Source organism: Dendropsophus ebraccatus, chromosome 1, assembly GCF_027789765.1.
Source record: "Dendropsophus ebraccatus isolate aDenEbr1 chromosome 1, aDenEbr1.pat, whole genome shotgun sequence".
In the NCBI taxonomy this organism is placed as follows: domain Eukaryota; kingdom Metazoa; phylum Chordata; class Amphibia; order Anura; family Hylidae; genus Dendropsophus; species Dendropsophus ebraccatus.
Window position 1 is genome coordinate 174,727,264 of NC_091454.1, and position 25,447 is coordinate 174,752,710.

The 25,447-nt window shown below is 41.8% G+C and overlaps 1 protein-coding gene across 1 annotated transcript in view; it reads right to left on the bottom strand.

The window, feature by feature from the left end:
• The window catches only part of AKAP13 (A-kinase anchoring protein 13), a 150,338-nt gene that overhangs the window by 94,383 nt on the left and 30,508 nt on the right, over positions 1–25,447 (bottom strand). The window contains exons 2-3 of the mRNA XM_069984889.1: positions 23,807–23,856; positions 5,842–5,989 (exon numbers count right to left, since the gene is read on the bottom strand). Coding sequence (XP_069840990.1) covers positions 5,842–5,989; positions 23,807–23,839 — 181 coding nt within the window. The 5' untranslated portion in view covers positions 23,840–23,856. The remainder of the gene's footprint in view (positions 1–5,841; positions 5,990–23,806; positions 23,857–25,447) is intronic.

Genomic DNA, 25,447 nt, shown 5'->3' on the forward strand with positions numbered 1-25,447 from the left:
TGACTTGTAATGAATGATGCTAAAGAAAAAGCAGACTGGGAATACATACAGCAGCAACTTCGCTGCAACTTTACTTTGGATAGGCTGCTAGAAAATTAAATTTCCTGCAACTGCACTAGGAGGAGAACTAGCATGAGTGCTGTCGGAGGGGTTAAACTGTATGGAAGGGCTGAGGGAAAACAATGCATTCTGGGAATTTTAGTACTGAGCAAAACACTTAAAGGGGTTATTCAGCGCTACAAAAACATGGCCACTTTCTTACAGAGACAGCCCCACTCTTGTCTCCAGCTTGGGCGGGGTTTTGCTGCTCAGTTCCATTGAAGTGAATGGAGCTTAATTGCAAACTGCATCTGAACTGGAGACAAGAGTCGTGTTGTCTCTGAAAGAAAGTGGCCATGTTTTTGTAGCGCTGGATAACCCCTTTAATGAAGTACAAGCAATTACAGAACTAATCAAATAAAATTTTAGTGGTTTCAGAACTGGGGTAGATAATGAGCATTTCTTTGTGCTTCTAGAGTACATTTATTTATTCATTTTAAGCCATTTACTGACAGTATTCTCAGATCTAATCCATTCGATATATTGGTAGGGTTAGCTGAGATAATCTTCAATATAAATAGCTTGCCACCAACCAATCGTCAAAAAAATGTGTTTGTGTGTATAAAGATCGATGATAAAATGGTAACCACTAATCTTTATCGATCATGCGGCTATAAAAAAGTATCATTATCAGCAGCTCCATCGCTGAATGCTGCTCACAGCATTCATGGTGCAAGAGATGCCGGGAGGCTACAACTCCCTGGCAGGCTGTGAGGAACGCCCTGACAGAAATCTCTGAAATCATTTACACCACTAATCATTTGCCGCTCTTTGTATGAAATCTTAGGTGCCGTACAAGAAGTCTATGTTCATCTATTGGTGGTGGGGTAGTTAACACAGTTTGCTTTTAACTATCTTCATGTCTGTAGTGGGTCTGTATCTTGCCATTTCGGTAAGCTGTTGCATTTTTTTGTGTTTTTGCATGTACATCTATGTCGGTGAGTGAATATTACCCAGCAGCACCAACACAGAACGCTTCCTGTAACATACAGAAATCTGACAGCGTGATGTGGAGGGTGAGCGGAGAAGCATACTCACAGATAGATGACACTAGGCAATGTCATTATGTCTAAATAGAACTTAATCTTTAATCCAATTACAATAGAGCAGCTGCAGGATCTTTCGCTTTACAGAGAAAAAAAAAAAAAGAGTGGAAGTGTGCCCGCACCGACACTATTAGTAAGGGACTACTCACTATTTACCCTACTGTGAAGTCTCATCGGCTGAAGAGTGTGCCGGCACCAGTATTTTATTAGCGAGTCTGCTCACTATTTACCCTATAATAAAATAGAGGTGAGGGGAAAAAGGCTGCTCTCTCACCAAAAATGTCAAAAGTGATCTTTTATCAACTGCAGATAGTGATAAGTGGGCGGGGCTTCACATCAACAGCACCACTTAGCTCCGCCCACAACGTCAATGTTGGGCCCGCCCCTCCAAGACATCATAGGCAGATAGGTCATGCCCCCTCGCTGACCATTGAAACAGGGTGGCCTAAAGGTCTAGGCCCCACCCCCTCTAGGTCGGCCCATACCAATGGGGGTTGAGGGGTCTATGTGCCAATGATGTCACGGAGGGGCGGGGCCAACAGTGACACTGTGGGTGGGGCTATGTGGCGCTGTTGTTGTGAAGCCGCGCCCACCTCGCATAATCTGCAGTTGATAAAAGATCACTTTTTACTTGAACAAGAACCATGACATATGATATAAAATAAGGTATGAAAACTGCTAAAAGTCATAATGCAAAAAGGGGGTGACAATGTCACTTTGAATGGCAACATATAATAATCTTTGCTGGCCACAAATACCTTGCTGTTTATTGAGAATAGCCAACTTCGGTCCTAAAAATCATTGCCATGGTAAGACAACCCTTACAGACTAGGCAACACAAAGGACATAAAACATTACTTTACCTATCTTGTCTCATATTTCAAAGCTGCGTTAAAAATTCTGTAAGCAGCACTAAAAAGATTTATATAATCTTTATATAATCAACAATCATATACCAATCTGATGTAGGAACAACTGTCCCTCTTTATTATAGAGGTTTTATCTGTAAAGGATGTGTCTAGCACATGCTTGCTGACTGTTTCCAGGGACTACCAGCCAAACCAGCTATACTATAACATATAGTCTGTAGCAGTGGAAAACCAGCAAACCAGTGAATTACTCAGTGTTTTATGTATATTATATATAGTGTATAAACATATGGTACAATGGTGCTGAAACAGGAAAATCCACTTTTAACAAATACTAGGCAACCTGGTGTTTTAGAGACTGTGGTTTGTTTCTGTCATGTGCGGCATAACTGCAGAGGCCTGCAAATCCACACATTAATCATGGGTGTGAAATATGCATAGTCTGACATCTCAGCCGACAACTGACCACGGGTACAGCAAATCTGACCACACGCCTGCTAGCTATATGAGGTAATAGATAAATCACTAAAGCCCAAATACTAACAGAAGTCACAACGCTGGCGCAACATGAATGCCATACACATGCCGATGGCTCAGCAGAGAGGAGCACAAAATTATATAATAATTAAACAAGAGAGACACGAGGAGGAAGATCACAACAACGTGAACCCCAGGAGATGGTCAGAGATAACTCATATAGAATTAGAGAAGAAAGCGCTTCAAGGGAACCAATCAGCAAAAAAAATGGGTATACAGCTAAGAAAGTGTGCTGCTACATCACCCAGCATACTTCCCAACCATACACATGTACCAGTGTCCCTGCCCAGTATAACCAGCAACCTTACTTAGAAAAATTCCCATGCTGTGTGTAAATACAGGCCAACTAGTCATCTGGGAGTTGTCTTTGGGCCATGCAGTCACAGTCACCAGACATGCCAGCTGCGTAATTACGCCCCTGTAAGCGCGATTGACAGCGCTGTATCAACAATGTTAACAAGAAGCGGGCCTTTCATCGAGGCAGCGATCCAACATGTTCATTGAGGTGGACATGCGCAGTACAGCACAGATACTGCGCATGTCCACTGTAGTGAACACACCGAAGCTCTGATGCAGACAACGCCCAGATGACCAGTTGGCCCACATTTACATACAGCGCAGGAATTTTTTTTTAAAGTAAGCTTGCAGGTAATACTGGGCAGGGACACCGATTACATGTATACTGTATGTTTGGGAATTGTGCCGGGTGATCTATCAGCACTATGGGCAAACATCTTCTGGCGGGGCAAGGGACAGGTAGAAGTCAGCTGCCTTCCCTGTGTGGAGATATACCTATTCAGATATAACACTTATGGTCACAGTTCATAATGTGTGTTTTTAAAGCTTTTTTTTCCCTTTTAATTTAACTGGCGGACACCTCTCTCTTAATAAAGCTGACACTGAAAAGGGTTATCCAGAGAGCAGAAAACGTCCGTCTCTGGTGACTGTGGAATCAGTTGACGCCATACAAATTATAGTTTCCGAGGCGAGAGAGGGTTGCTGTCTTATACAGCCCTAAGGGTCCATTAAAGGGATTGCCCAGCAAAAATCTTTTTCTTTCAAATCAACTGATATCAGAAAGTTATATAGATTCGTAATTTATTTCCATTAAAAAATATCAAGTCTTCCCATACTTATTAGCTACTATATGTCCTGCAGGAAATGTTTTATTTTCAGTCTGACACAGTGCTCTCTGCTGACATTTCTGGCCAAGACAGGAACTCTGTCTCAGTTTTCTATGAATCCCCATAAAAACCTCTTCTGCTTTGGACAGTTCCTGTCTCGGCCAGAGATGTCAGCAGAGAGCACTGTGTCAGACTGAAAATAAAACATTTCCTGCAGGACATACAGCAGCTCATAAGTACGGGAAGACTTGAGATTTTTTAATAGACGTAAATTACAAATCTATATAACTTTCTGACACCAGTTGATTTGAAGATTTTTGAAGATTTTTGCTGGACAATCCCTTTAAGGCTCATACAGGATTGGCTGCAGATATCAATATAAAGTAAGTTATGGAACACTAACACTAAATGCTCTGGAATGGCTTTGAATAAGTGGACGGTTCAATACGCATTTCCTTAACGTAAAGTGTTATCAAAATAGATAAATAAAATGGTAACGACAACGATAATACAACAACAAAGTAACCAAGCTGAGTACCCGGTTGAATCTAATAAACCATTCATCACAATGACAATCTGGTCAACAAATGTCCCAGTAAAGAGACTTGTGGCTTTGGCTTTTTGTGGGTTGTGTGTTCTGTACAGATAGGAGCTAGTCACTGCCTTCTTTAGATAAACACCTGGGGACACAGAAAACCCCAGCTAATAAATCACCAAACAGCAAAAGACATCTACAAGCTGTAGGTGAATAAGGATTAGTGCAGCTACCCAAAATAGCATCATCAGGCCGCAATAGTTATAGCAGTGGTGCTCACAAATACCAGGACTTCTGAAACCTAAACCCCTTAACAATGCTGTAAAATAGGATAATAAAATGCATGTAATAAACACAATGAGGATTTTTCTTGCAGAAACATGCAAAATTTTAGGAACTTTCATCCACAAACTGTGAAAAAAATCTGTATGGAACCTGCAGCAACACTGAACAGACTGATATTTCAATCTGCAACATGTCAATGTATTATGGATAAACAGTATTATAAGCAACAGAGTAGTAATTTTTTTATTGGACTTTACTAGAAACATCAGACTTTGCAATTAAATGTTTTTGTTGCTGATTTTACATATTCCGCATTTATCTGCGCAGGCAAATCTAACCTGCGAACCACTGTGGATTTTCCATCGCTGAGTACATGTGGTGTATCCGCCACGTGTGGTTGTGACCTGCACATTTTAAATAGGTTATCCAGGTTTAGAAAAATATGGATGCTTTCTTCCAGAAACAGCACCCCTCGTCTCCAGTTTAGGTAGGGTTTTGCCACTCCGTTTAATTGAAGTGAATGAAGCTTAGCTGCAAAACTACATCTGAACCGGAGACAAGAGAGGTTCAGTTTCTGCAAGAAAGCGGCAATGTTTTTCTAAGCCTGGATAACCCATTTACTTGCATCATGCCCCATAAAAATAATAAACAGCAGCACCTTTTCAACAAGGTATTCCCATTCCCTTTGTGGACAGGGTATGTGCATCTACAGTATAATATAGTCAGTGTGGGTCAGGTCATTATTTTATGGGGATTGTAAGTATTTACTAAAACGGGATGAGAAGCAACAAGTCCTCTAATTTTACACTTTATTGCACTCACTACATGTATAAACATTCAGGTAAAAAAAAGTAGAAGTGTTTTTGTGTTTTATATCTCTATTCTCTTAAAAGCTTGTTGCCCCAGGCCCAAAGAGACTAATCCATGATGATGCGATCCATGAACAGTTGTTTGGGTGGTTCCTGATTCTGGATTCACACTAATTCAATGTGATCAGTCTGTTGGTGTCATCCGCTGTGTTCACAGACTGTAAGAACAAACATGATCTGCCTCCAGCAATTACAAGAGGAGGCACAAGGGCCACAGTGCTGCCCTCAGACCTGCTGACTAGTCTAACATTGGGTAAACTATCTGAATTTTCCAGTCATTAGCAGATCAATGCATCTTAATTAAAGCGGCATCCGCACATATAATTAATTAGGTATATTATTGGCTATAAAGCCTGAAAGACGATTAAAATTGCATGCACATGCTTAGGATGTTTTCAGACCCATTTGGATAGAATCAGTAGATATGCATACAGACACAACATTGTAATGACATGGTGTTGGCTGGAATTGGCTCACCTGGGGTGATTGTCTCTAGGGTTGCAGAGTCTACTTTCCGAGCACTTGCCAAATGCTTCAGAGTTGAGCCAGCAAACAGCAGGTAGAATACAGCATCGTCTTCCAGCTCTCTCTGCTCGGTGAGGCTCACTGTAAGGACACAGTCACCCTGAAAGGACAAATAAAAAAGCCATTTAGCAATCCTATTCATTCAGATTGTAGGATACAACATTGACTTATCGGTGGTCACTGTTCATCTGCTGCAAAAAGATCACTATCTGAAGTGTGGCAGCCATGACCTAAAGTAAAGAAGTGGTAGAAACACAAAAGACAGTGGAAGGGGAAGGGTACCGTGCAAAGCAAACATGTTTTACAGCAAAAAAAAATGTTTTAAAGTCGCATATATTTATTTATTTTTATTTTGTTTGCACTGCAAGTTAATGGCTACCTTCAGTGACACTGTACGAAAGTGCACAAAGAACCAAGTCCAATGTAAACTCCGCTGGGCGAAGGATTCAGGTACAGACCGACCATATTGCAAGAACCACCCCATAGACTACACTATTCTTGAACACCATGGGGGTGGTTTAAACGATACATGAGAAAAGTAGGGTTCTATTCACACTTGAGTTTAAAGCACGATAAGGCACTGTTGGAGCCATAGTATAATACCAGTGTCACTTGATACCTCCCCCCAACTTACAATGGGGTCAGTCGGGTCCGACCAGAAGATAACAGAGCTATTTTACTCACCCAATAGGACAGAATCTGCCATGGAGCCTCTGACGCAGATGTGCACATGCCTAACAAAGCTTATTGTCCCTAAAGGGATTTCCAGGAATAAGAGTTTAATAGAACATGTTTCATGAAGTCAGGAGGCCAAGTGCTCACAGTACTCTAATATATTCTGAGCGGTGATTTATTGGAGTTCCCTAGAAAAATATTCAGTGCCACGGCTACAGGTGCACAATCCTTTTCAACTCTCTTGGAATATATTCTCCCACAATGAATTTCTACATAGTGAACAATTGTTCGCCTCCATAAAGTCTTGTTACTCTTGGAGGACTCCTTTAGAAAACGCAGCACTTTGAAGCACTTTAAAAGCATACTTTATCCAAGTCATGAACCATGATATAGAGGGGGGACTGCTAGCTAACTTAAAGGGGACCAATCACACAAAAATTGGCTATAAAGCTAAGGAAACGTGCTGGTAGATCAGCCAGCACGCTTCCTAACCATCCCCCTGTCCCCTCCGTCCCCTGTACATAGAGCCCGCAAAGTTAGTTTATTAGTCTCCCGGGCTCTATGCAAATTACCTTGTAAGTAGTCACGGTGGGCGGGCGGCTTCTTCAAGTAGTCCGTGTCCTGGGCCGGCTCCGGCGCTGTAATCACGCCCCTCTGGGCGTGTGTAGAAAGCGCCGCATGGTGATGTCATTAGGGGGGCCGACATTGCACGTCGGCCTGGCCGACGTCTTTACTAAGCTGCGCATGCGCAGTGCAGCCGGAGAAGGCGCTGCGGTACTGCGCCTGCACGGCGTAGTACAGCAGCGGCTTCACCCACAGTACTGCGCATGCGCAGCTTAGTAAAGGCGTCGGCCAGGCCGACATGCAATGCCACCCCCCCCCCTAATGACGTCACCATGCGGCGCTTTCTACACACGCCCAGAGGGGCGTGATTACAGCGCCGGAGCCGGCCCAGGACACGGACTACTTGAAGAAGACACCCGCCCACCGTGACTAATTGAAGAAGCCGCCCGCCCACCGTGTCTACTTACAAAGTAATTTGCATAGAGTCCGGGAGACTAATAAACTAACTTTGCGGGCTCTATGTACAGGGGACAGGGGGATGGTTAGGAAGCGTGCTGGCTGATCTACCAGCACGTTTCCTTAACTTTATAGCCAATTTTTGTGTGATCGGTTCCCTTTAATACTACTAATTACAATAAATCAGCATTCATAGAGAGAACATAAGGAAAGGTGAGAGGCTCTAACCAACAGTAAGATGAATTATAGATGACCTCCGCCATTACAATGAACATCCTCTCTACAAGCCTAACCTGCCTGAGAATACAGACACACAGAATCCCAAGCTCTGTATCTGTAGTGCAGGATGATATGGTGTCCTTTATAATATATATATACTGTCATTTCAGAGATTAGCAACGGTACACAAGCATAGAGAGTGCTTCATCTCTGAGAGTGGTGACAACAAATCCTGACTCCAGGAGAGATTATGTGGATAAAGGACCATGCAAGCTACAACATTACATTAATGCTTTTAAAACTGAAAGGAAACAGGATTAATTTTCAATAATATCATCAGGAAGATGACGACAATAAATACAGGCTTTCAGCAAAATCTACACTGAAGGGAAAGAGGCATCAAATGTATCAATTTCAGGAGTGGAGAAAATGTACTGAAGGTGTTACAAGGCAAATACACAGCGAGAAGTAGGCACGCTTATTTATACAATATGGCGAGGACTGACATCAGCACTAGGTTTGATCTTTGAGGGCCTAATAAACTCTACAGGTCCGCTGTGGGTGTGATAAGTACATAGGACCTCTGTGGTTTCTTCTTACTGACTGCTGCAGTTAGAGTTCAAGGGGTAGTGCGGCACTAAACTTTAATTCACAAAATAACACACATTACAAAGTTATACAACTTTGTAATATGTGTTATGTATGTGAATGGCCCCCTTCCCCCCTTCCTCTCCACCCACGCTAGACCCGGAAGTGTTGGTGCATTATACTTACCACATTCGTGTCGACCATCGTGTCGCCATCTTGTGACAATGACGTCATCTTCGGGAGGCCTCCAGCTGTCCCTCACCAGCATCTGACTCCCGCTGTCTGCCTGCTCCGTGCAGTGGGTGAATACAGCCTAAGGGCCCTATTCCACCAGACGATTATCGTTCAGATTATCGTTAAATCGTTCGAATCTAAACTATAATCGTTCGGTTGAAATGCAGTTAACGATTAACAACCGAACGAGAAATCGTTGATCGCTTTATAAGAGCTGGACCTATTTTTATCGTTGCTCGTTCGCAAATCGTTCGCATTGAATAAGACATCGTTCGGTCGTTCGCAATAGATACGAACGCAATAGCGAATAAATAGCGAAGAAAAAATGATCGCAATTACGATCATAAGTAACGATTATCCTTCCATGGAAATGAGTGAACTTTTTCAGGTCTTTCGCAATAGAGGTCGTTTGAGATAGTTAATCATTAACAATTATGCAAACGATAATCGTCCGGTGGAATACGGCCCTAAGGAATGCCTAGAAAACTGGGATACAGCCTATGCCAATGGGGAAGGGGGTCATTCACATACATAACACACATTACAAAGTTGTATAACTTTGTAATGCGTGTTATTTTGTGAATTAAAGTTTAACGCCGCACTACCCCTTTAAAGTGTCACTGTCATTATAACTTTCAAAATCTAAATTAATAGTAGATGTGATATAAAGCAAGTTTGCAATTTACATTCACTCTTTTTAAAGTTATCATGGAAAACACGGCACTTACTGTTTTCTGACTTTTCTCTCAAAAAACAGGAAACAGTGAGAAAACAAAGTCCTGTGTATCCCAGGCCATCTGAGCACTCACAGAGAGAAGGCAGTCATGTGACTGATGGACACATTGAGCTGTGACTCTCTGTACTGGCTGGAATTCCTGTGCTTAGTCTGTTTTTTTTAACCAATACAAGTCAGAAAATCTGCCTTCAGGAGACTGGACCTGGATTTCTAGTAAGTTCAGCTTTGTTTTACAGGATGATAACAACAAAAAATAATGAATGTATATTGCAAACTTGGGTTACTGTTGATTTAGACTTTTAAGTTATAACAGTAACACTTTAACTACCAGCTATCAGAGGTTTACAATGGAAGTCCTGCTGTCAATTACCATTAGGCTCTTGTGGCTGAATACATGGCCACAACTCTAATGCACATTCTATCGTTCTTCTGTATAAAAAATAAAAATAAAATCTTAGGCGTTGGTAGACCATAGGACCATACCCTCACACGTCCGTAGACCAATAGATTTTACTAGCCCTGTTTACATGTCCACACGTGTGTATGAGTCTGTGATCTGTGCCGTAAAAAAAAAAAAATAAAAAGAAGGGACAGATCCTACCGTGGACCCACATTTGTGGCACAGATCTCTTTAATGTAGCAATTTGTGAATTGCAGAGCACTACTGGTGCACACTGGTAGTGCAGTCTGTGATCATGTGTTGCACTACAAAAGTGTGAATAAAGCCTAAAAGTGTTGTCCAGGATTTATTTACAAAAAAGGAAAGCAATGTTTCTTTCTCAGGAAAATCAGCACCACCCCGATCCCCAAGTTGTGTGTGGTAATGCAATTAAGTTTCCGTCATTTCATTAAAACTATGCTGTAAAACCTGTGGTGTTGTTTCTGGAGGAAAGTAGCCATGTTTTTGTAAACCTGACCGCCGAGCAAGATTTCATTTAAAAGGGAACCAGTTGCTCAATTCATGCTGGCAGTATGAAACAGAGACAGGCTCCCTATTATAACCACCTATTATTTAATCTGAACCGCAGCAGTATATTTGAAAACTCTGTATATATTAAAAAAAAACTACGCTCACTACGGTGGTCCCAGTCGGCTTCTCATAGCCCTGTTGAATTTGACTTATAGGTCTCTGCCCATAAACAAATAGGGAGACCTGTAAAGCAGCAGTTTTTGCACCAGTTGTGGCTTGTTTTCAATAACCATAGACTGTTCTACTAATGGAACTTTGTGCTGCCCTATGACTATCGAGCTGTCAGCACCACTAGATAGATATCAGTAAAAGCATTTAGAACATATCTGGGTTGCCTGTGTTTGTGTTTTTATTTTCATAAAAAAGGAATATATTTGGACCATGACTAGCGTCAAGGAGACAGGGCCACCATAAGGGAACCATAAGCCCCACCTTCTGGACACTACTTATGGCCCAAATAAAAGCCTTTTTTAATTTTAGGTGGGGAGAGACAGACACGGGTAACACAGGTATGTTCTGATTGCTGTAACAGACTTCTATCCAGTGGTGCTGCCAGCCTAGTAGGCTGTCTGGAAGTGATAGCATCACTTCAAGCTCAGTGCACCATTTTTTATGTGGCAATAAATCTGGTCAGAATTTTACATCAGTATAAGTCAAACCCAAAATGGGGTCCAACTTTTTTTTTTTAAAGGCTTACAAAATAAGCCATGTGAAAGTGGCCTGTCAGCAGGTTTTAAAGCCACTCTGTATCCACCAAACCACTAGTATCATCCATTGTCTTTTAAAATGTGCCTGGTGCCTTGGTTAGAGTGAAGAATAATCTTTTAATCAGCAGCTGTGTGTCACACTGGTGTGGTCTAGAGTGTCTTTGCCCCAGGTCTATGACACCTCTTCTTTCTTCCTCCCCACCCTCCTCATCAGTAGGAACACCCCTGGCAGGATTACTATTTATCACACTTCTAAACAGCGCACATCTGCCATAGCGACACAGGTGCAGTTTAGACAAGAGATAAATAGAAATCCTGCCTGGGGGTGTTCCTGATAAGGAGGGTGGGGAGAAGGAAAGGAGAGGTGTCGCAGGCTTGGGGCAAAGACACTCTATGTCACACCAGTTTGACACAACGCTGATTAAAAGATCTTTTTCATTCTAACCAAGGCACCAGGCCCATTTTAAAAGACACAACCAGTAGGGATTTACTCTCATCCAATGGATGGTACTAGTGGTCTGGCAGGGTGGGTTGGTGGATAGTGTCACTTTAAGCCTTTTACATGTGCATCATGTTTAGAGATGAGCGAACCTCGAGCATGCTCGAGTCGATCCGAACCCGAATTAGCGGTGGCTGCTGAACTTGGATAAAGCCCTAAGGCTATGTGGAAAACATGGATATAGTCATTGGCTGTATCCATGTTTTTCAGACAACCTTAGAGCTTTATCTAAGTTCAGCAGCCACCGCTGATCAAATACCGCACGTTCGGGTTCAGATCGACTCGAACACGGTTCGCTCATCTCTAATCATGTTATGAACCAACAAATCTAGAAATCCGGAATGGGACTGCAACACAGGCTACAATAAAAAAGTAATATAAACCAAAGTGGGATCCGCGGAAACACTTGTCAGATGCACAGTCCCCAGGGGGCTCGACTCGTTTCCCCAATATCAATAGTAGAAGCAAGTAGAGGACAGCATCTTCTTCCAATTAAAAAGACTTTATTGTGCCAGTCTACATAACAATGCAATGTTTCAGCTCGTGAACAATGCAATGTTTCAGCTCGTGAACCCGAGCCTTTCTCAAGCTCAATGCTTGAGAAAGGCTCGGGTTCACGAGCTGAAACGTTGCATTGTTTTAAATTTAAAGTTTTTTATTTTCAAAGACAAGAAAAGAGAGTATACAATACAAATGGGAACTCGGGACGGCAAGTCCCTCTGGGGGAGAAGGGGTAAATACAAGGAATGATGTAAATGCACAGAATGCAATTGTAATCGTGAACTGTAACAAAGAACAGTAGGAATGTCAACATCCGTAACATGACCAGAAAAAACGAAACGTTGCATTGTTATGTAGACTGGCACAATAAAGTCTTTTTAATTGGAAGAAGATGCTGTCCTCTACTTGCTTCTACTATATATATACATAGATAAAAAAAAAAATATATATATATAAATAAATTCTGTTACGAGCCATGCACCTCAGAGTTATATCTACATCTATCTTTAACAGGTTTGTAAAGCACCATATGGCCTAAGTGGACCAACTACTCTACACAACATTATAGAGCAAACGCTATTAAACCCACGGAGACCTCTTACTTGAATACCAAGGTGATAGGCGGTGACTGACACTTCCAACATTCCCAACCACAAAATGCAACTCCCTTACAGAGTAATTATTAGGGACTGTATAGTACAGAGGGTTAGTTCCTACTGATAAAGCTTACATGGCCATCTTACAGACATCCATATCTAAAGTGGATCGGTTTCATGACAGATGCACTTTATGGCATTGTAGTAAATCGCAAATCAACAGGGTACAGCCTAAAATTCCTTACCCATTGCAGTTCCCTTCATGACACGCTAGCCATCTCTGCAGTGATAGTGCCTTGCCTTGTGCTGGATTGCTGTATATTTTTACACACACTTCTCTAATCCCTAACAACCATCTGGTATCTTTCAACAAGCTCTTTTGTGAACATCTAGTTAGCCCAGAGAACAAGGCAGGCGAAAACTACTTAATGGAAAAATGTTGACGCCCTAATGAAAATGTGAACTTCTTGTCCTTGTTGGAGATAGAACATACCTAAAAATCATATCACGCCGAATGCTCTATAAATTACACATAAGGATATAGCTTATTTTTGTTTGTTTGTTTTTTAAACTTTATTATTTGCCTCAAGTTTTAGATGAACCGGAAAGTATAAACAGCTGGCATGTCAGATTGCATAGAGATGATGTTAATATGCCAAAAATGTGAACCCTGTGGCCAAAGGCGCTCATACACAGCTTTATCTCCAAGAGCCTGGCAAAGCGCAGCCCAGCAGCTAACATGAATGCCTTACAGACGGCCATAATGAATCTCTATACTGTAAAAATAGCCTAAACAACTATCTATTGACTGCTAAGTGCAATAGTAAATGATTCACAGACAGGACAGAAGTGACTCTGAATGAATGAGAAGTGTAAAATTGGATACGATGAGCTGAGAACATACAGAGCATGCCCTAGTTAATCTGATTTACCATTAAGCTGCCCTGCTGTTTCGCTAGCCAGCTTCCTTGGCAGCCAAACACTCATCTGGTTAGTCTCAACTATTTATATATTTCCGAATGACTTCACCTTTCCTGATATCACGTCCGAGCCGTAAGCACTTGAGATCAGGAGGCATGGAGCTGGGTCAACAGCACAAGGGAAGGTCAATGTCGCTGCATGGAGATGTAGTGCTACTCTCACTGACCGATAAGGAGGGGGATGATGCTGACCAGACAGATAAGTCAGCCCTATTTATATGCTAGAAGATGAGTGGCAAATATGATTTCCTGAGGAGCTATGACACTATCCAGAATGATTCCATCACATCCAAAGTATTATGTGCCGCCCTGGACGCTCTAAGCCAATATGCAGACTTAAAAAAGCATGATTTTTTTTCCCATTCTTTTTTCCCATTTTTTCCTAGGTATGTTATGATCAGATGGATCCAACATTTGTTTGCATACATAATGCAGTGTTTTGGGTCTAAACCAAGAAAGCTCACTTACATGCTATATTTAGAGAGTGCATATCCCAGTTGATCACATATATCCAAGGTGATGTGGCAAACATAAACAATATATCCAAAGTTATCATAGGGGGCATTCGCACGATCTCCGCAATCTGTCCACATTTGAACATTTAAACATTATTAGAGCTCCCTGACATCACAATTAATGACTGTGCAGGGAGCTCTGATATCCAGTCCACAAGACACTGTCAATGCTACAGACAGATTGCGGAGATCGTGCGAACGCCCCTTAGTCCTCAAAGTGTCAGCAGATATATATATAACAACGAGATGATGCATAATAATTCATATAAGTTCATTGGGACAGGTTTGCTATGGTGTAACCACATAAGAAGCGCGCCCCAATGAATTATACACACACGCACTAATAAACTGATAATCTATCTAGTTTACATTACTTATTGCATTTAAGGAGTAATTTATAAATCATTACCAAACATGGTTGTCACTGTTATTTCATACGCATAACATACAGTGACACACATCTTATGGTACTTGTAATAAAAGGTGACTACTAACACAACTTACACTGAGGATCAGTATTACTTTGTATATGCCGTTCTGAATCTGGTCAAAATAGATCTCTAATGTGTACTTTCATTTTTCTTTGTTGCAGATCGAGTATGTGGATCCATTAAAAGAACAAGGTATATCTGAACTAAAAGTCTCCTAATGCCCACATGCCCTGTATGTATCTATATATGACAGACACTCTACACTGACACTGATATCCCCACCTGACCTAAGAAACAACGGATCTAAAGACCTGAACCAATCAGATAGCAAATATTATACCAGCCATAAAACATTTAAGCAGTCAAGTCTCAACGCCAAAGATTAGCTTATCTTTTCCATGCTTACTATCAAAAGGAAGAGGAATGTGGCTGCACTTAAAAGTTCAGCTGAACAGTAGCTGGAAGCAAGCCACACTTTTGCCGCCTTCTTAATTTTTTTCTTACGTTTTAATATATATATATATATATATATATATATATATATATATATATATATATAAAGTCACACTTATTCACCACCATACGTTGTGAAATGAATAGAAAATAGAGTCAAGACATTGACAAGGTTAGAAATAATGATTTGTATTTGAAATAACATTGTTTTTACATCAAACTTTGCTTTCGTCAAAGAATCTTTGGCATTCTAGCTATTAATCTGTTGAGGTAAGCTGGAGAAATTGCACCCCACGCTTCTAGAAGCAGCTCCCACAAGTTGGATTGGTTGGATGGGCACATCTGGCGTACCATACGGTCAAGCTGCTCCCACAACAGCTCAATGGGGTTCAGATCTGGTGACTGCGTTGGCCACTCCATTACCTATGATAGAATACCAGCTGCCTGCTTCTGCTGTAAATAGTTCTTGCACAATTTGGAGGTGTGTTTAGGGTCATTGTCCTGTTGTCGGAGGAAATTGGCTCCAATCAAGCGCTGTCCACTGGGTATGGCATGGTGTTGCAAAATTGAGTGATAGCCTTCCTTATTCAGAATCCCTTTTACCCTGTACAAATCTCCCACCTTACCAGCACTAAAGCAACCCCAGACCATCACATTACCTCCACCATGCTTAACAGATGGCTTCAGGCATTCTTCCAGCATCTTTTCATTTGTTCTGCGTCTCACAAACGTTCTTCTTTGTGATCCAAACACCTCAAACTTGGATTCATCCGTCCACAACACTTTTTTCCAGTCTTCCTCTGTCCAATGTCTGTGTTCTTTTGCCCATCTTAATCTTTTTCTTTTATTGGCCAGTCTCAGATATGGCTTTTTCTTTGCCACTCTGCCTTGAAGCCCAAAATCCTGCAGCCGCCTCTTCACTGTAGATGTTGACACTGGTGTTTTGCGGGTACTATTTAATGAAGATGCCAGTTGGGGACCTGTGAGGCGTTTGTTTCTCAAACCAGAGACTCTAATGTGCTTATCTTCTTGCTCAGTTGTGCAACGCGGCCTCCCACTTCTTTTTCTACTCTGGTTAGAGCCTGTTTGTGCTGTCCTCTGAAGGGAGTAGTACACACCGTTGTAGGAAATCTACAATTTCTTAGCAATTTCTCGCATGGAATAGCCTTCATTTCTAAGAACAAGAATAGACTGTCGAGTTTCAGATGAAAGTTCTCTTTTTTCTGGCCATTTGGAGCGATTAATTGACCCCAGAAATGTGATGCTCCAGAAACACAATCTGCTCAAAGGAAGGTCAGTTTTGTAGCTTCTGTAACGAGCTAGACTGTTTTCAGATGTGTGAACATGATTGCACAAGGGTTTTCTAATCATCAATTAGCCTTCTGAGCCAATGAGCAAACACATTGTACCATTAGAACATTGGAGTGATAGTTGCTGGAAATGGGCCCCTATACACCTATGTAGATAATGCACCAAAAACCATCATTTATGCATTTTAATCCTCAGGATGATACTTCTGTAGTGGTTAATAAAAATAATTTTGTGTAATTTTAAGAGAACCAATCATGGGCGAAAATTTTTTTAAAAAATTCCCGATAATTAGATTAAAATTGTTATTTTATCAATATTTGTATTACAATTAATTACTTTTTCGGCCGCGTTTTCGCAATATACACATTTTATTTTCCTGTCTCTATTTAAAAGATCCGGCGCGCAACAGGAAGCTCCCGGCATGCCGAGCGGCGGGAAGGGCTCCCATGAGCCTTTGCCACCGCTCTGTAAATACACAGTGATCTTGCGCTATACAGCGCGAGATCGCTGTGTATGTCTGTCCTAAGTGGGCCTATTAGTTGATTCCTTAAGATACAGACTGCCTTTGCAGTCTGTATCTTATACTTTTACCTAATCCTGTATAGCGAAGCATTAAGGCCGGGCGCGGCCACCTTGATGATGTCACACTGGTGCGTTCCAGCGCTGTTTATTCCTGAAGATACAGACTGCCTTTGCAGTCTGCATCTTGTACTTTACCCACTCCTCTGTAGCGGTGCAGTAAAGCCAGGCGCCATCTTGATTACGTCCCTTGCGTTCCAGCGCTGAAACGCACCACTGTGACGTCATCAAGATGGCCGCGCCCGGCCTTACTGCTCCGCTATACAGGATTATAGCTGCAAAGGCAGTCTTTATCTTCAGGAATAGACTTAGGGAGATAGGTTCTCTTTAAATGTATACTGTAATGTGTTCCAGGAAGCCTCACCGACTTTAAAAAAAGAGTTTGCCAAAAATGTTTATTAAACTATTGTATTGCCCCCCGAAAGTTTTACAAATCACCAATATACACTTATTATGGGAAATGCACATAAAGTGCTTTTTTCCCTGCACTTACTATGGCATCAAGGCTTCACTTCCTGGATAAAATGGTGATGTCACGACCAGACTCACAGAGCTGTGCGGGCTGTGGCTGCTGGAGAGGATGATGGCAGGGGGATGCTCAGTGTCCCTTCAGTGCCCTGTGTCCCTCAGTGTCCCCCTGCCATCATCCTCTCCAGCAGCCACAGCCCGCACAGCTCTGGGTGTCAAGTCATGACATCACCATGTTATCCAGGAAGTGAAGCCTTGATGCAGTACTTTGAGCAGGACTAAAAAGTGCAGCAGGTCCCACACAGACAAAGTATACGTTCAGGGAATGCCCCAAATCTAATTACCATTGGTTATCAGGCAGTCCCAGGATAGATCTAGTATTGCACCTCATTCTCAATCATTTCACTAATGCAGTGTGCAACACCAGATACAATCTATGGACATGTGCGGATCTGTTTTTGGAAGAAAGCAGCCATGGTGTTCTAATCCTGTACAACCCCTTATATTTTAAACTATACAGCTGCAAGACATGAGACATTATATGAATATATTAAAGTCTCTCTTACATACAGAGTATTAAACACATACACATCTATACTAACAATTATTGCTAAGAAGAAGAAGAAATAAAAAGTTGATGGGTTTTATGTTTGAAGTGTAACAGTTCAATGCACAGCAAAAGACGAAGCATTCTGCATGCCAAGACTCCATAGAGGAAACCAGCGGACCAGGGTAGTTTCCCAGAACATCTAGTATGCCCCCTTGGTGGTGTTTATCTGGGTCAGATGAAATGACCTGTTCAGCCATTATTAAAGAACGCATTACACCATCCTAAACTGCGCACTGTGTCTCTTTTAGAGATGACTCAAAAACAAACATGTAGGGAAAAAAAATCTGCAGTCACAGGATGGGAAACTATTTTCTGTGAGATAAAGCCCAAATAATTCCAAGACGTGAAGTATGTACAGTGCTGCTGGGGAAGGGATCTGTGCTGGAATCAGGAATGCATCAGGACCAATGGAGAAATACAGATTACATAAAAGGAAGCTTCTATTTTACTATTCCAACATAAAATAGGTTTGCCACTTACACATGCACAGGTTTTATGCCAAATAAGATTAAACAGGTGTTACCACTGTAGACACTTACTAAGGAATCTAATGTGTGTGTGACTCTAATGAACATTTTGTTCCAATATCTTGTGACTGATTTCTTAAAATGTAGCACTGCCATAGTGAGTGCATCTAAATTAAATGTTGCATAAAAGCAAAAATTGTGCAAGTTTATTCACCTGGTGCTGACCAGATGTAGGCCTGCACCAGTCGCAATTGATAAATTAGATGCTAATCCCAGATAACGCAAACTTTTGGGTGAATACTCAAAACAGGCAGATTTAAAAAAAAAAAAAAAAAAAAAAAAAAAAGTTGCATCTTAAAATATTCCCCCATCGAATATTGGTTCAAGAATAGAATTTAGACCAAGAATGGGTGAAAAATCCAATTGTTCACCTTCCAATAGGGGCAAAGCCCTTGATAAATTTATTTATTCCTTATCCACATCGCTAAGGGTACAACTGCAGGGAGCCCATGCAGTCTTGAGAAAAGGACTCCCAATTAGAGGAACAATGTGCAAACTTGACTGAGCGTTGTACTCAATGGGGGACATTTACGAAGGGTCTGTCCATGGCGCACACCAGGAAGAAGACACAGATTTACCCCTACTCCCTGGCATACGCCTGCCATATGCCCCCCTCGCCCGATGGGCGGGGTGGCGGAGCATTAAGGCGGGGAGGAGGCGTGGCCTCCTCCCGCACCTCATTTATCATCATTTACACCTGCTTGCAGGCATAAATCATGATCCAAACCTACACCTGGAAGCAGGGGTAGATTTAGTACACCGGGCGCAGGTCCGGGCACCCGGCCGACCGGCTTCACTAAGAGGCGTGCGGCTCTTAGTGAATCCTGGCGGGGGAAAGGGGGAGGGGCCTAATATAAGACTGGCGTCTTTATAAATCTCTCCCTATATCTTCAGATCTTCAGTTCTCCCATAGACAATGAATTAAGAGACAGTGAAGTTTACTCACTACCACCCTATTCAGGAGTCCTTTCAAGGAGTCACAGCAGTCAGACCCCAATCACATCATTATAGTACATGTGAATAGAGAAAAATATGTAATATACTGTATTGTATGAGAGAAAAATGCCTCTTTTTCCAGTTAATCCCTTTTGAGAGATGAGATCAATGTATAGATAACTGAAGGATCAGGTCACATGCCATTTATAGTTTAGGGAAAGGAGAGGAGGAGAAGCTTTACGAGCCACAGCAACATGGAGGACATTTTAGTAATAATAAGTAGTAATCAGCAGCGATAAAACACAAAGAACATCAGAAATTTACCCAAAAGATTTATCCCAAGATTTCAGTTTATTCCTTATCCACAAGATAGGTGACAAGTGGCCGTTTAGTGGGGGTCTGACCACAGACTACCTGTATTGATCACAAACGGGGCCACGAAAGCCCTTGTGAATCTGTCAGCTGCAATTCATGTTTCAAACTGCTGGCAATATTAGGTAATCGGTCAACGAGACATACGGTAGCTGCTTGCCTCTAGAACATAGAGAAATGATTTTATTCTCCAGTGAAAAGTGCTGATCTTCTAAGGGATGTAGTTTTGGGTGGAATACAACCTCACGGCTACGTGACCATGACCCTGACTGTAGCTGAGTGTCAATCAAGCAGGGTCAGGTATGGGAGGGGTAATAGATAATCCAGCCTGCAACAGAAAACATTTCTGACACTACGCACTAGAGAATTTTTCTATGTTACGGAAGGGAGGCAGCGGCTGTGAAGGGGATAGGTAGCTGGGGTGGTCGCAGCACCGGAGAGACCGGCAGTGAGGCAGTCTGTCAGCTGTGGTGAGAAGAAGCACCGGGTGCGCGGGGGGGGGGTTAAGCATAGGAGTGTGCCGGCGGCTGTGCTGGAGGCCGTCAGCTGGGGGGAGGCTGAGGGAGATTGTCGTCTGTGTCTTCCCTCTCTTCAGTGGCCAAGTTTTTGGTCACTAACCCAGCCAAATAAAGAGAAGGGGGTCATGTGATGCCAACGAAGGTGGGAGTCAGGAGGAAGGAGCATGTTGGAGTAGACTCCATTTAACTCCTTTTTTGCATAGAGGGGGGGGGGGTGAGTTGGGAGAAATAGCCGCAAAAAAAGCTCAGAACAGGTAATTACTTGCTTTGAGCAATATACAGTATGGAGCGGTGCGGTGGGCTATTTTCACGGCGGTCACTAATGGGCTTTATTCTGATGCGCATGGCATCTATAAAACTATATCAATAATTATACCGCACGACACACGCTTTAAAAAAAAAATAAAATACAGCTATTCTTGTACTGTTTTTTTTTATCAATCCACTTTAGAAAATACGTCATAAAAGATCAAAAAGTCATATACATATAAAACTTGGCATCAATAGAAACTACAGATCTTCCCGCAAAAAATAAGCCCAAAACCAGCTCTGTCGCGCAAAAGATAAGAACGCTATGGATCTTGCAATGCGGCGACAGTTTTTGTGGGTTTTTGCTAGGAAGATTGTTTCTATTGAGCCAAAGTGATAATAGTTAAAAAAAACCTACACAAATGTGGTATCGCCGTAACCGTAGTGACCCAGAGAATACATGTATTATGTTATTAGTGACCGCCGATACGCATTTTTACGGCAATCACTAATGGGCTCTATTCTGCTGCCATCAGCTCTTTATGGAGATGGTGCAGAATAGTGCAGCAGCACCGATGATGCCCGAAGCCCCCTCCTCTCAGCTACCGGAGGTCGCTGAGAAGAAGTCGGGGCAGAGTGTGGGCTCAGTCCCGGCCAGTCCCCTCGCCGGTGACAAATAACGGACATTGCCAGCGCAGTTGAACACTTATCTCTTCTCACCGTGAATCCACGGTGAGAGGAGATGAAAACATGTCCCCCCGCTGTCCCCTGAATTAACACTAGTGACCTGGTCACTGACCCTCCCCTCCCTGGGCAGCCATCTGATCCAAGAAGGCCGCTGCCATCACTGTGAACAGACTCTGTTCACAGTGATGGATTCCTAAAAATGATCAAAGCCCCCTTCTCTCCACCACCGGAGATGCCAGAGAGCATGGGGCAATGATCGGGGACCACTAGGTGTGGTCCCAGAACAAGCGATCAGCGGTAGATACTATATACCGCTGATCGCTTGTTCCAAATGGTGAAGGCACTTTTTTACCCGTGTCACCAAATTCAAGTGCCCTGGATTAGCTGTAACTACCCCAGATTACCCGTAACTACCCCAGATTGCCCGTCACCCCCCCAGATTGCCCGTCACCACCGCCCAGATTGCCCATAAACCCCCACAGATTGCCCGTAAACCCCCACAGATTGCCAGTAGCTACCCCAAATTGCCTGTAACCACCCCAGATTGCCCATCGCCACCCCAGATTGCCTGTTACCACCCCATATAGCCACTAAGCACCCCCAGATTGCCCGTAACCACCCCAGATTGCCCATAACCACCCAAACATCAAACTAAACAAACATGTTATTGGAAAAATTCAATTTTTTTCATTTTTACAGTCTAGTTTTGAATACTTTCCTCCAATACCTGTGGGGTCAAAATGGTCAACACACCCCAAGATGTATTCTTTGAGGGGTGCACTTTCCAAAATGGGGTGACTTTTGGGGAGGTTCTCTTCTGAAGACACTACAGGGGCACTACAAACGCACCCGGCGCTCAGAAACTTCTTCAGAAAAAACTGCAGTGAATATGCGAATTGGTGCTCCTTCCCTTCTGAGGCCTGCTGTGTGCCCATACAGTGGTTTATGCCCACGTATGGGATACCGTTCTACTCAGGAGAACCTCAGTTACATATATTGGAGTGAGTTTTCTCCCCTGTTCCTTGTGAAATTGAGAAATTTCAAACTAAACAAACATATTATTGGAAAAATTCTATTTTTTCATTTTTGTTGTCTTCTTTTGAATACTTTCCTCTAATACCTGTGGGTCAAAATGGTCACCACACCCCAAGATGTATTCTTTGAGGGGTGTACTTTCCTAAATGGGGTGACTTTTGGGGGGGGGGGGGGTCATTCTGCTGGCACTACAGGGGCACTGCAAACGCACTAGGCGCTCAAACTTCTTCAGCAAAATCTGAACTGGAAATGCTAATTGTCGCTCCTTCCCTTCTGAGCCCGGCTGTGTGCCCATACAGTGGTTTATGCCCACATATGGGGTACCGTTGTACTCAGGAGAACCTGCGTTACAAAATTTGGGGAGCATTTTCTATCATGTTGCTTATGAAAATGAGATACTTTAATCTTAACAAATATATTATTGGAAAATTTCTATTTTCCATTTTTTTCCGGCCTAATTGTGAATACTTTCCTCCAGCCCCTGTAGGGTTAAAATGCTCATTATACCCCTAGATTAATTCTTTAAGGTGTCTAGTTTCCAAAATGGGGTCACTTATGGGGTTTTCCAGTATACAAGCCTCCTAAATCAACTTAAAAAAAAGAACTGGTCCCTAAAAAAAAAAAATCAGTTTTGGAAATTTCATGAAAATGTGGTAATTTGCTGATACACTTCTAAGCCCCGTAACACCCTAAAAAAGTGAAATATGTTTACGAAATGAAGCCAGAATAAAGAGGACATATTGATAATGTGACTTACGAACTAATTTTTGTCATGTGACTTTCTATTTTTAGAAGCAAAGAATTTCAAAGTTCGTAAAGTGCAAGTTTTTCATGTTATTTTGATGTTTTTCACACAAAAACACACAAGACAGTGACCAAATTTTGCCCCTAACATAAAGTACCATATGTTACAAAAAAAAAAAAAGAAAAAACAAACAACAACTATCTCAGAATCGCTAGCATAGGTTAAAGCATCACAGATTTTGAAAAATGAGCCTGGTCATTAAGGTCCAAATAGGCTTGGTCCCTAAGGGGTTAAAAAGAGGAAGCTGATTGATAGCAGATTACTGTACTCATCTTTCTTTGGCAGATTCATTGCAAGTGAATGAACTGGTGCTCACAGTTGACTATATTTTTATTCACAAGGCATCTCTGTTCTTATGTTAGGGGAAGGTCACCATAGTTGGACTCTTAAGAATCATACACGTATTCAATATCTAATAAATGACTGATAATTTGTAATTTTAGGATACTCTCTCTAAACAGAGTTATCAAACCTCACTAGCATAATCCTCAATGTAACATCAAATGCTACAAAATTAACATAAAGGTGGCACTGGTATTGGTTAATATTTTACACTTTATGTAACCATAAAACTATTAAACTACAGCTATCCATTAAGCCTCAGAACAGAGTACACAGACGGCACGTAACTGCACACAGTAAAGTTTGGTAAAAGAAAGTTTAATAGAAACAGAATCCAGCATTCTATGTACTTACATATAATGGAGCTTGTGTTGGATTAAGCTTCATGACCCAGGACACAGTATCTAGGACCAAAAAGAAATATAAATAAATAATTAGAAATGAGCAACACATTACATAATGGAGGATTTCCTGTAAAGTGGATCTGCCATTACACAATACTGCCCATTTGGCTAATAGTGGCACTCAGAGAATACACCAGGACACGGTTACGAGTTGTGTCCGATGTGTTCTCTAATCACTCCTATTATTTCTGTCCCATTGTGGATGAGAGCGGACTTGTCCCATACTAAGAGCTTCTAAGGAATTGGTCTTCGGTATCCAGAAGCCGGTAGCAGCAGTAAATATAGCAGGGAAAGGATCAATTTCTGGATGTCTCCCAAAGCTGCCCTCATGCAGGGAAGCATAGTCTGATGACCAATCCACTTTATGGTTGTCACAATTCCTAAACCTTTTGACCTTTTTTTTTCGTTAATTTGCAAATGTTCTAGTAAACCCAACTACAAGTAACAGCATTTACATTTTTTTTTCTCATTTACAAGCTCTGCTACAAATATAACTGCAACGGATCTGCAGTGTGTGTGAACATAACCCAAAAGAGTTAAAAATAAATCCCACAACACAGTTTTCCCTATACTACTTCTTTACTATCCATTCTTCCTTCACGAAGAACCGAAATAGCCTATGAATACTACATGAAAGCCTGGTCAGCACTTCCTCTCACAAGACCCTCACCCAGATGACCTCTCTCGGCAACCTTCCCACTGCTTATTCACCTTGAGCTATATTCAGTAGCTTAGAGGGGAGAAGAAAAAAAAAATAGAAGCTCCTGCAGGAGTCCACCATACACTGTGCCTACAATGCAATCCTTCGTATTAATTGTGATATGGGGTTTGGGGTTTTTGGTTTCTTTACCTTAAGTCTGATGATAATTATTTATCTTTTATTAAGGAAACCTATGGTAACCCCTGAATATAGTGGGACATCGCTTAACCTTAATGTTACTGATTTGCAAATAAGGTAGAGGGCAAACTGAAGTTGTGTCTAGTATCTAATACCTGTGGTTGACCAAATCTTCCCATACAACAGTACCCAGCATCCTGTGCATGGGTTTTTATTGGAACTTTGGAAGGGGTTCATAACAAAAGAAATCCAACACCCCTGACCTTTATCCCCTCCATGGGGAAGGAGTCAAAAAATTACCATGTAAATTATAAGCTTACATTAATCTAATACATATGCTGCCTTATGGCGGCCTCTGGCAGCTAAACATTATACCTTATAACTACGTTCCAGTCTATACGGCAATCCTAAGCAAAATGTGAGCCAATTGTATGAACCCTATTGGCCAATGTAACAAAAAAGTAATATTTCAAGATTAACAAATGAAAAAAATAAAATAAAATGTATGTATATTTATAATAAAGCCTTGATAGAAAAAAACAAAAAAACAAAAGTCATTCTTTGAATAAACACTAACTTCCAATAATTTTGTCATACTGTAGTATAAAGAAATCTGAAAGTAATCAGGGAAGCCTGGCTAGATCACTAGTGTTTGGTGACACAGGCCAAGAGTATGTTTACAGTTGTACCCAAAAAATAAAAAATTAACGGATTGACCACTTGTCAAACCCATGGATCTAAAGCTACTGCAAA